An 11,418-nucleotide genomic window follows, 5' to 3' on the forward strand; every position below is an offset into this window, starting at 1 on the left:
TCAGGGAGATTCCACAATTCGTTCATCAGACCGAACAGGGGAGGAGCTACTTTGAACCTCCCCCGCCGTCTTCACCCGGGCTGGCCAATGAAAGGAGGCTCCGAGGACAGCCCAAAGGGTCTCCAAATATCCTCAGTTTATTGATTTCCAGTGTTTCACTCATGAATGCGCTAAACACCTACTGGCCCAGCAGGCCGTCCCAAGCCGACATGGTGGAGCGCTCGTGCTTCCTCACCCCTACCTCCTCCCCTCCTCGGGGCTCCATAGGGAGAGGGGCCAGCTGCGTCCTCACGGAGGGAGGAGGGTCGCAGGCCGGAGGAGTCCGCGCAAGCGGCCACGTGCCCTTCGGCCCTCCTGCCGGCCCCATTCAGCTGTCCCCACACATCTCACCCTCGCAGCCGGTTGGAGCCAGCTCCGGTTTCCCATTCCGCGCCCCATTCCTAACTCCGCACCGCGCCCAGCAGAGACCCCTGCCCCACCCGGACCCTCCCCCGCCGCCGCCGCCTCCGCCTCCGCCTTCTCCTCCGCCTCCTCCGTCAGCTGGTCCTGCTGCCTCCGGGCACGGCGCTGGGCTGCGAGCCGCTTTGTTCTCCGGGCCCCTTCGCAGCACGGATGACTGGAGCCCCCCCTCCCGCTGCTGCGCCCCCACCCCACGCAGAGGGACTCCACGCCTCCTCCCCCCTCCGGCGGAGTCCGAAGGGGAGACAGAGCTGGAGGAGCTCAGCCCCCCGGCTCTCCCCCTCCCCAGCCCCCACCCCCTCTCCGCCTCCACGACGCCAGATAGGATCCCTCTGAGTGGTCACAGGACGGGAGAGAGGCCGCCTGCGGCTGGTACTGGTGGAAACTGCATGTCCTAAGATGCATTGCTCCCACACCACTTACAGTTTCACCCAGGCAATCTATGAAGGGGTACATAGCATTGTGGGACATGTAGTTTCCAAGGGCTCCCGAACACGGCCTCTTGGGAAGTCTACTACTACTAACCCACCGCCCACCTGCCCCTGAAGCACACCATCCAGGCCATGGCTCAGAGCTCAGCATGGATGGGGGAGAGGAATGGAGGGGAATCCCCCCACCCTGCACCCAGGGAAGGGCGACATCCTGAAGGAGTTTTGTGGCGGCTCTGGGTCCTGGACATCCAGTTCAGAATACATCTGGGGAGAGAGCAGGGCAGAGGTGACAGGAAAGAAGGGTCAGCGCCAAGCAGCCTGGGGCAGAGCACAGCAGTCAAGCGGGGGCTCCCCTAGAACCTTGGGGTTGCGAGGAGGGGAGGGAATTCACAGTCCCCAGATGGGCCAAGTCTTGGGGGTCGTCCCTTACCCCGTACCATCCCCCTCTCTCCTGGTTCCCCCCCCCCCATTTTCCAACCAGTCCAAAAGCCCAACAGGGGATAGGAACAGCTCAAAAAAGAAGGAAAGGAGGGGAGCTGGGTCAGAGTGTCGGGGCTACTGAAGGAACTCCTTAGCCATCTTAGCCTACCTACCCTGGAGACCCTCGGCCCTTCCGGCTTCTTCCTCATTTAGCACCAAAGCCTTGTTGGGGAAGAGGGAAAGGGAAGGGTATCTTAGCCAGCCAGCCAGCAGGAAAGGGGGGAAGAGAGAGGTGTCTGAGGAAGGAAAAGCAGCAGGGACAGCTTCGAGGAATTGTAGGAGGGAAGCAACAGAGATAGTCAGATCTCATCACTGCCCCTCACCCATGTGGCAAAGGCAGACGCTCTAGAACTGTGTAAGAGGAACAAAGGTTGATACCCGTGTCACCCCTCACCACCACTCTAGGATAAACTCTCCCAGACCACCCAAGGCAGGGTCCGGAGTAACTCCAGGCAGAGTCCTTCCCTACAGATCCCATCATATGATGGAATGAGTCCCAGGGACAGAATTCCATCTCTACAAAGCCACCCCATTCCACTGCCCTCAGGTTCGGCACCCACTAACCCCTGCTCAAGGGTAACCTCCTTCCTGATGAACCTTTCCCTGTCCAGTCACTAGGCCCGGGTCCCACCTGACCAAGCCTGACTGCTCTGGGCTGGACGTAAGCCAAAGAACCACATCTTGTAGCAGCAGCAGTAGCAAACCCCAAGGCCATAGCAGACTCAAGCCCGAGTTGGGGCTAATGGTTAAGAAGCATCGCCCAAGGGGTCATGGAGCTGAGGTGGAGCTTGGACAGTGTTAGGGCTATGGACCAAGCTCCGGCCGAAGAGGAGACCCTCCCAGGAAGCGGGCTTAAGGTGAGTGGGTCCTGGTCTTCAGAGGATGGTACAGCGAGATGCCTTATCCTCAGAAGCCAGGCTGGACTCGCTGGCCACTCTCTGGGCCCCTTCTTGAGCCACCCCCACCCCTGGATGCTGGGCCCCGGTCTCAGGGTGTCCCCACCACTGGTGGTCCCGCTGCCCACCTGGAGACTTTTTCTCAGTGGACTCATGGGACCGGGTCTCGGGGCTCTTCTGCTGTGGACGGCCCCGCCGGCCACCTGGAGACTTTTTCTCCTCCTGGGCCCGGGGCTCCGGATTTTTCTGCCACTGGCCGGCCCGCCAGCCTCCTGTGGCCTTCTTCTCAGTTGCAGCTGAAGGTATCGAGGCCCGGTTCCCAGCTCCGTGGGCTGCCCGGTTGTCTGGACTCTTCTGTTGTTGGCCGGCCAACCGCCCACCTGTGGCCTTCTTCTCAGTTGAAGCTGTAGGTATCGAGGCCCGGTTCCCAGGATTCGGGTGCTGATGCTGAGTGCCCCCCCGTCCAGCTACAGGTGGAGCCTCCTTCTTCCTCTCCGCTGCTGCCTCCTTCTTCTCCAGTGATGCTGCCTCCTTCTTCTCCGTGGCTGCCGTCTCCTTCTTCTCCACGGCTACCGCCTCCTTCTTCTCCGAGGCTGCTGCCTCCTTCTTCTCCGAGGCTGCTGCCTCCTTCTTCTCCACCACTGCCTCCTTCTTCTTCTCCGAGGCTGCTGCCTCCTTCTTCTCCACCACTGCCTCCTTCTTCTTCTCCGAGGCTGCTGCCTCCTTCTTCTCCACCCCTGCGTCCTTCTTCTTCTCCGCTTCCTCCTTCTCAGACAGGCTATAGGCCATGGCCAGCTGCATGTCCTCATCTTCATCGGAAGGTTCACTGTCCGAGAGGGCCGCGGCATGGAATGGCTTGAGCAGAGGCCCAGGAAATTGTCTGGTCAACTGCAGCTGCTCTCGGCGACTCAGTTCCAGCCCCAGAGCCAGGTCATCAGGGATTCCTGTGGGAGATAATCAAAGATCTGGCCGGTGCCTGCCAAAAATCCTCACCTATTTTCCCACTTGTCCGTTTATACTCCTCCGCTCTGTACCCTATCCCCAGAGAGCTCCCACAAGTAGAAGTAGGACTTCTTGGAGTCCTTCCCATACCCACCCCTTTAACTCCTGCCCTATGAATAAGCCAAAGGACAATTTCTCCCACCCAGGAGCCCAGAAAGAGGGATGGAAGCTAGGAATTCCTGTCTAGGAGCTGATGATCATGCTACCTCTTACCATTGACAAGGACTGACTTCAGCTGCCCATCCTCCTCAATCTCCACCCGTTCCTCTCCATTCTCCCTGATTCTGTAACAGATGACACAGTTAGTTTCGCTGGCTTGTACCCTGCTCACCAACAATCTCCAAAGTCCTCTGCCCACATCTCCCTCTTCCCAGACAGAATCAGGCCCCAGAAGGGACTTCAAAGATCCTCTGCTCCAACCCTTTCATTAAGATGAAACGATCCCCAAGTCACACAAGGACCATATATGGCAGGTTCAAAATGAAAAGCTGAGTATAGAATCTCTCAATCTATGTCCATATACTTTGTCCACATCATACCTACAAGGAGTCCTACCTTCGAGTTGTAACTCGATGGCCATCAACAAAGGCTGTAGAGGTGGTCACAGAACGTAGGGAATGGGCCCCAGGACTGAAGGAAAAGGCTGAAGCAAAGGCTATAGAGATGAGGAGAAAGGAGGAGAAAAATAGACTCATCCAATGGTTGGAGGAATCAGCAAAGACAAGACTGGATTTAGGAGCCAATTTGTACTGTATTGTGTTGTACCAAATAAGGATGCCTCCTGAGACCTCCTGACTGAGAGAAGGCTTCAGGAGCTAGAGTGGAGTAGTAGGCTGGGGCAATACAGATCAATTGAGCAAATATTGGAAAGCAAGCAGAAGGATGGATCAAAGATTAAGAGTTGAAGGATCATGGAATTTAGGGACTGGAATGTAAGAAAATAGCGATATTTACCTGGGTGGGCGGAGAAGGGGGACCCAAAACCAAAGAAGGCTCTGGTATGCAGCATGCCCTGACCAGGGCCTAGGTCATCTGCAAACAGCAAACAACTCCATCAGCATCGATTGGACGGAAGGAGGGAAAGAGACTTACCAAGGTCACTCTTCCCTTTTCTTTCTTTTCTGAGGACTCTTGCCTGAGACATTTCAAAGATATGCTCCTCTTTCCCTATAGTACTGCTTTGGAGCTCATGCCTGAAAATTGTTTTTGCCTCAAGGACTCAAGTCTTTTCACTCCCACTTCTAGTTTTAAACCTCACCAGAATGGAAGAGGGATATCCCATCACCTACTCACCAAAAAAGTCAGCAAATGGATCTTGGGTCCCAAAAAATTCCCTGAAGACTTCTTCAGGGTTTCGAAAAGTGAAGGTGAATCCACCAGATCCAGCCCATGGAGATTCTGAACCTGCTGGGGGTGGAAAGTGGGGATAGGACAGGACAAAGATATGGCCCTCTGCTCCAGGTAGAACGGTTTATGGAGGATGCATATACTTGCTCCCAAGGTAAGCACTATATCCCCTCCCCAGCCCACCAGGAATTCACCATTTCAAATATGCATTTTCCTCTATCCCAACTCTACCTACCAGCCCCAGACAGTCCATCTTTGCCATAGCGGTCATAGAGGTTCCGTTTACGCTCTAAAAAAAAATGTGAATGTCAGCTCTTCCCATTGCCTGGGTCAACAATACAGCCATATCTTTCCATCCCCTCCCCTGGCCATCACAGTCCTGGGGCCAGCTGGTTGAGGTTGTCCCTCTTGGTGTTGCCTCGGATAAAGAATCAGTGGGTAAGAGAGATAACTGCAAAAATGAATAAATGAAGATTAAAGCCAAAAGAAAATCCCTGAAGATCCCCTTAGTGGGCAGGAGAGATAAATGCAAAAATGAATAAGTGGATAAAAATCAAAATTAAAAGAAAATTCCAGAAGTTCTCTTCAGAGGGGAAGCAGAACATACATTATCTTAGGAAGATCTGCAAGTTGAAAGAAAACAGGAAAGAAAAAAAAAGTCTATATTGGAAGGGGTAATGGTTACAGGAATAGATGAAAATTCACTCTGAAGTGAACCAGGCTTCAGGCCCCTCACCATCAGACAGCACTTCATAGGCCTCTGCCACTTCCTTAAACTTCTGCTCTGCAAATTCCTTGTTGTCAGGATTCTTGTCTGGATGCCACTGTAGCGCCTTCTTTCTGTAACTACAAGGGGGAGTGGAGGGCAGTGTGAGAGGGCCCCCCCTTCCCGAGACTCAAGTCCCTCTTCCCATCCCCTCCTTATCTCTAGTATTTGCCCAAAATTGCCTCCCATAAGAACTCACTTTCACAAAAATCACTGGGAAATTAGAAAATAATGTCAGAAACTCTACATAGACCTACATCTCCCACCCCATACCAAAATAAGATCAAAATGGGTACATGATTTGAGGGTAAAGAGTGAAAACATAAGCAAATTAGGAGTGCAAGGGATAGTTTATCTATCAGATCTTTGGAGAAGGGAGGAATTTGTGACCAAAGAACTAGAGAACATTATGAAAGGTAAAATGGACAACTTTGATTACATTAAATTAAAAAGGATCAAGAAAAGAGCAGTCCCAGCTCTAATCCCTCCAAGGAATCTCCCCAGAAGTACCAAGAATCCTTATGCAAACCTGCAATGGCCACTGAGGGGACAGAGACAAGAGTTTTCTCCATTTTCCCTAAGTGTTGTCCCTTTAACCTCAGCTCTAGTTTTACTCCAACCCATGATAATCAGGGCCCCTAAGTCGGAAAGCAGGCTGCCTGCCCAGGGACACCTCCAACAAAGGGAGAAAACTAAAACCTAATGGGACTGGGTTCAGGAAGGGAACTTGCAGTGCAAGCTGCACAAGCATTTTCATAGGATCAGAGCCTTCAAATAGGAAGACACTTAGATCATCTTGTCCAGTCCTCTCACTTTCCAGATGAGGGAGAAGATCAGAAAGATTGAACTCAGTTGTCTAAGATCATGCAGCTATTAGTAATTAATAGAATTTGAATTCAAACCCAGGACCTCTGCCTCCTAATCCAGCACTTTTTTTTCACTATATGACAACATCTTCATTTTGCTCTAGCTTCCTCACGTTGCTTCCTCAACCCATGAGACTTGTAAAAGTCTTTCATAGGGCTTTGTTCTCTCATTCTGCTAGCAGGCACACCCACTGGTGCTGGCTTGCCAGGAGGAAGTTTCCTGGGAATAGGAGAAGCTTCACAGTTGCCCAGGGATGGGGGCACTTACGCCTTCTTGATGTCATCAGGGGACGCATTTGAAGGCACACCCAGGATCTCGTAGTAGGATGCCATAGCAGCCCGTCTGTCTATCTGTCCCTAATGAGGCTGCAGAAGAGGAATTTGTCAGTAAGAGACTAGAACTTCCCCAAGTGATGGAGAGGAACATCCTCCTCCAGGGAAAACTCCTAAGCAGGCGGGCAGCTCAAGCCTCCCTCACTGGGTTTCAGGGCAAGGCATTCACATCAGCCTTCCTCTCCAAGGAGTTTTAATAGCCAGCCCCGATACGAGCCCGCCCTGGCTGCTGCCCATGTAGCAAACCCGGCTCAGGCCCGGCTAGCCCTATAGAGCTCCGTGCTCTCACTCCCAGCAGCCCCCTCCCCTTGGAAACAGAGCGGTCCCTCCTCCCCAGCCCAAGCTAACTCCAGCCCCCCGCCCAGGCCAGCCCTCCGGCGCGGCGGAGCCCCGCCCCCCGCCCCCCGCCCCCTGTCTGGGGAACTGCTAACACTGGCTGCCTTCGCTCCCGGCTCTGGCTCCCGAACTGCGTAGCTCGGCCCAGCGTTTGTTGAGTGAAGGGGCCCGAGCATGCGCCCGAGTCAGGGAAAATACTAGACTGAGAACCGCTGGCTCCGGGCCGGCTCGGAGAAGGGAGGTGGGGTCCAAGGGAAGAAGGGCGGGCGGCCGCGGCTGCTCCGAGATGGAGGCGGAGCCCAAGTTATTTTGGGCTCGTACCATGACGACACCGGCAACGGGACCGACAGGCCTAGGCAGAGACAGACACGCTCCAGGGATGACGCACTCTCTAAAACAGAAGCCCAGCCAGGCAAACAGGCTGGCACAAACAAGGTGCCAATCTCCCTCTGGTATTCATTGCGTGCCATGGAGCAAGAGCCCTCCCCAGACGCCCGCCGCTCACACGTCGTTGGGCGTACAATCCGGGGACCCCCACAAACATAAAATCTAGGCATCCGGGCTCTAGAGCTGGAAAAAGGACCCCGGAGGCCATTTAATTCAACCTCCTGAAATAGATGAGGAGCGAACCCTCAGTGACTTGCAACCTGCAAAGCTGGGATTTGAACCCAGGTTCCCCGATTCAGGCAATAAACATTTATTAAAAATTTACCATTGCTAAGTCTCACAGCTTAGAAGAAATGGAATTTTGACCCAGATCTCCTGTTTCCAAAGCCAGCAGTCCCTCCCCCCCCACTCTAGATTTTATCTTATTTGCAGTTCTAAATTATCTCCCTCTCCCGCCCTCCCCCACTCATTGAGAAGGCAAGAAAAATAAAATCCATTACAAAGATGTACAGTCATACAAAACAAATTTCTGCATCAGCCATGGTCCATTGATTTCTTTCCACTATACCAGTTCCTTCAATTCAAACTGATTTTTAAAGAATATTTTATTTTTCCCTAGTTGAATGTAAAGATAATTTCTAACATTCATTTTTTTAATTTAAATTCCAAATTTTCCCTCTCTCCCTCCTTCCCTCACCTTCCCTTTCCCTAAGATAGTAAATAATTTGATATGTTATACATTTTCAAACATACAAAACATTCAAATGGATTTTAGAAGCATTTACGGAGTGTCAGGCATTGTGCTAAGTGTGGGGAATACCCAGATTTAAAACAACATCTAAATAACCTCCTCTCAAGTAGCTTAATTTATCCTGACACTAGCAGATACTGGGAGGAGAGCTTCCCAAGGGAGATTAGAAGAGACCTTTACTAAAGTCCTTGTTTTCCCCTCAAATTTATGCTCCCAACTCATAATCACCAGGTTTCACTTTTCAATGCAAGTACAGAGAATTTGATTTCACCCTCTGCTTACTTTCATCTATAGATGTCTTCAGTCAAATATTTCTACATCTGCCCTGTGCCTACACTACACTGGAAACTGAGGAAGACAGAAGAATGTTAGATATGGTCTGGGTCCTCAAGGTCCTGTCCCCTAAGCTTAAATGTCTCTAAAGGATTGATCTCTTTTCCATTCTCTACACTTTCTTTTACTGATGTCATCAGATCCCTTGGGTTCAATTAGCATCTCTAGGAAAATGACTTTCAGACCTACATATTCAGCAGTAATTTCTCCCTGGACTCTAGTTAGGCATCATAAATTATCTATTGGACATCTCCCTGTAGATGTCCCACAGTCATCTCAAAGTCAACATACCCTAAATGGAACTCATTATCTATCCCCATCCCCAACAACCTTTCTTGCCTTTGCTTAGGACATCTATCCCTTTCAGTCACCTGTATCATAGTCTTTCCTATCCCTAATCTCTCTATGCTCAATGAGTTGTGAAGGTCAGCAGTTCCAAACTCCCCCACCTCATTTTTTTATATCTCTTTCCTTCTTTATATTCACCATCACCTTAGTCTGGTCTTTTGGCTAGATTAGTGCAATAGTACAGAGAAAGCTAGACTACATCATGAATAGAGCACTGATCTTGATGTCAAGAAATCCAAGTTCAAATCCACATTAAGACACTCACTAGCTGTGTGATCCTGGGCACGTCATTTAACTTCTGTCTTAGTTTCCTCATCTATAAAATGGGGATGTAACAGCATATACCCTTCCAGAGTTGAAGTAAGGAAAATAGAAGTAATATTGGTAAAGTATGCCATACTGTTATAAATAACCTACTTATATTCCCTGATTCTGATCACTGATCTTAACAATCTATCCTGCACACATCTGCCAAAATTATCTTTCCAAAATGTGGGATTGACCAGGTCAGTCCCCTGTGAGAATCTTCTGTGGCTCCCTAGTGCCTCTAGGATAAATTACAAGCTCTCATGCTTAGTAGGCAAGGCCCTTCATAGTCTGACTCCAGCCAACCTTTCCAACTTATTTCCAATTCCTCCTTTTCATGAGCTCTATGTTTGTTAAACTAGCCGATGTGGTTTTCCTCAAACTCAGAATTTCTATCCTTTTACAAGCAGTAACCTACCTCCCTGAATAATTCACCCATATTTCTCAATTCTTCCAATCTTTGCCTTTCTTCAAAACTCAATTCAAGCTACACCTATAGCTGAATCAGTTGAACTCACTCTCCTCGGATAATCTTGTATGGACTTAGATGTATCTCTCCAATAGAATGTAAGCTCTTTGAGGGCAGGAATGATTTTTATTTTGGCTTTTTATCCCCATGTTTGGCACAGCACTTAGCACTCTGCAGGCACTTATTGAATTGAAGTTTATACTCCAACTGTCAAGGTAAGGAGATAAGCACATAAAGCTATAGCTTTAAAAAAGTAATTGAGAAAGAATGGTTAGATTTTGTCTATCTTGGCTCCTCCACTTTTCTGAAACATTTAATCTTACCCACCCTCTCCTCCTGAACTTTCTATACTCCTTGGGCTTCTTCTCTCTCAATTTTTCTCCTACCTCCTTTCTCTGCTCCTTTCAATTTCTTTTATTGGTTTACCATCTTCTTCCTTCCCCCTAAGTGTGGGTGTCCCCCAAAGCTCTGTACTAGATTTGCTCTCGCTCCACTCTTTTTCTTGGTGATCTCATCCTGTTTCCATGGATTCAATTGTCACCTCTGTGCACATGACTCTAAAAATCTATGCATCCAGCCCAGCCCTAAGCACTTCTCTGAACACGCTAATCCTAAACCTCCAGCTGCTTGCAGTACATATCTGCCCTCATATCATACTGTCACCTCCAGCTCAACAGATCCCAGACCAAACAATTTCCTAAACCTCTCACCTTCTCCCTTTCTATTGTGGTATGCATAAGCATCTTTCTCGTCTCAGGGCCAAAATTTTGGCTTCATCATACACTTTCCCTTCATCCTCCCAGGCCACAGCCAATCACTTGCCAAGCCCTGTCAATTCTATCAACACAACATTTTTCACATGCATTCTCCTCTCTCCACCCTCCACTGCTACCATTCTAGTCTGGGCCCTCATCACTTCTCACTTAGTCTATTTGAAAAGCCTTCTGCCTGTCACCACTCTAATGCTTTTTTCAGAGACTGCAAATAAAACCATGGTTATGAACAGATCTAACCATGTTACCCTCCTATCTAAACTCTACTCCACCTCCCTAAAAAAACCTTCCATGGACTCCTCACTGTTTCTGCATAGCGAAGGCTATGGTAAATAATCTAAAATCAATTGTCTCTCTTCCTCTCATTCACTACAGCCATCATCACCAACATCAACAAATATTTATCAAACACGTACTATGTGCAGATTACTGGCTAAATATTGATATAAAATGAGGTTTGATACAGTATCTCTATCGAGACCTTGTAATATCTAATTCGGGAAACAGGAATTCTCATAAAAGGTTAATAGGAATACTATACAAATAATCAATAGATGTCAAAATAAACTATCTAGATAATAAATAATATAATATAGGTCATTACGAAGTCTGACCCACTCTCACATGCTCTGACATGATCCATGAGCATGAGTCATGGAGCATATGTGAAGCTAAGCTGAGTTTCCCAGGCTGCTTCTGGCAGGCCACTTGTGCTCTGGCTTGGCACTGAAAGACTTTGTGTTTTGGAATGATTCAGCAATATCTTGTTGGTCCCTGTGATGGCAGAAGGAGGGGAAGTCATTGAGCAAAATAGAGTCACCTCAATGCTATTGATCTCTCTTCCATCTACTGAGTATGTAAGGACTCTGGGAGGCTCTCTCTTTGACTTCTTGTGAGGGGTACATCTCTTTCTGATCCCCCACCTAGTTTTTGAATGCTCAAATGCTAGAAAGCCAGAGTATATATTTTTCTAAGTGAGCTTGAGGTCCTAGCTGCCCCTTCAACTTTATGTGTCTCTCTTTGAATATAGGTGATTAAACAGTGATCCTGAATGTTTTCAGCTTCAAAGGTTTCCTTGTGAATTCAAAAAGCCATGAGATTCTGAGTCTCTTGGTTAGAATTGATAACGGGAGTT

General features: G+C 49.2%; 1 protein-coding gene across 7 annotated transcripts; it reads right to left on the minus strand.

Moving 5' to 3' along the window:
• Window positions 1-114: 114 nt before the first annotated feature.
• Window positions 115-9,987, minus strand: DNAJB2 (DnaJ heat shock protein family (Hsp40) member B2). Of its 7 annotated transcripts, none has more exons than XM_051983498.1 (11): window positions 9,897-9,987; window positions 6,516-6,613; window positions 5,352-5,461; window positions 4,851-4,904; window positions 4,562-4,675; window positions 4,223-4,300; window positions 3,824-3,923; window positions 3,482-3,552; window positions 2,395-3,210; window positions 1,484-1,606; window positions 115-1,154 (listed from the first exon to the last, which is right to left on the minus strand). In XM_051983498.1, exons 2-11 carry the CDS (start codon window positions 6,578-6,580, stop codon window positions 1,144-1,146), a joined length of 1,542 nt encoding a protein of 513 aa, XP_051839458.1. In that variant the 5' UTR covers window positions 6,581-6,613; window positions 9,897-9,987; the 3' UTR covers window positions 115-1,143. The 7 variants fall into 7 exon arrangements, with proteins under 7 accessions (XP_051839458.1, XP_051839459.1, XP_051839457.1 ...); XM_051983499.1 differs by lacking the exon at window positions 9,897-9,987 and adding an exon at window positions 7,012-7,145 and having other exon boundaries at window positions 4,562-4,672; XM_051983497.1 differs by lacking the exon at window positions 9,897-9,987 and adding an exon at window positions 7,012-7,144.
• Between the last annotated feature and the right edge of the window lie 1,431 nt (window positions 9,988-11,418).

Source organism: Antechinus flavipes, chromosome 3, assembly GCF_016432865.1.
Source record: "Antechinus flavipes isolate AdamAnt ecotype Samford, QLD, Australia chromosome 3, AdamAnt_v2, whole genome shotgun sequence".
Classification (NCBI taxonomy): domain Eukaryota; kingdom Metazoa; phylum Chordata; class Mammalia; order Dasyuromorphia; family Dasyuridae; genus Antechinus; species Antechinus flavipes.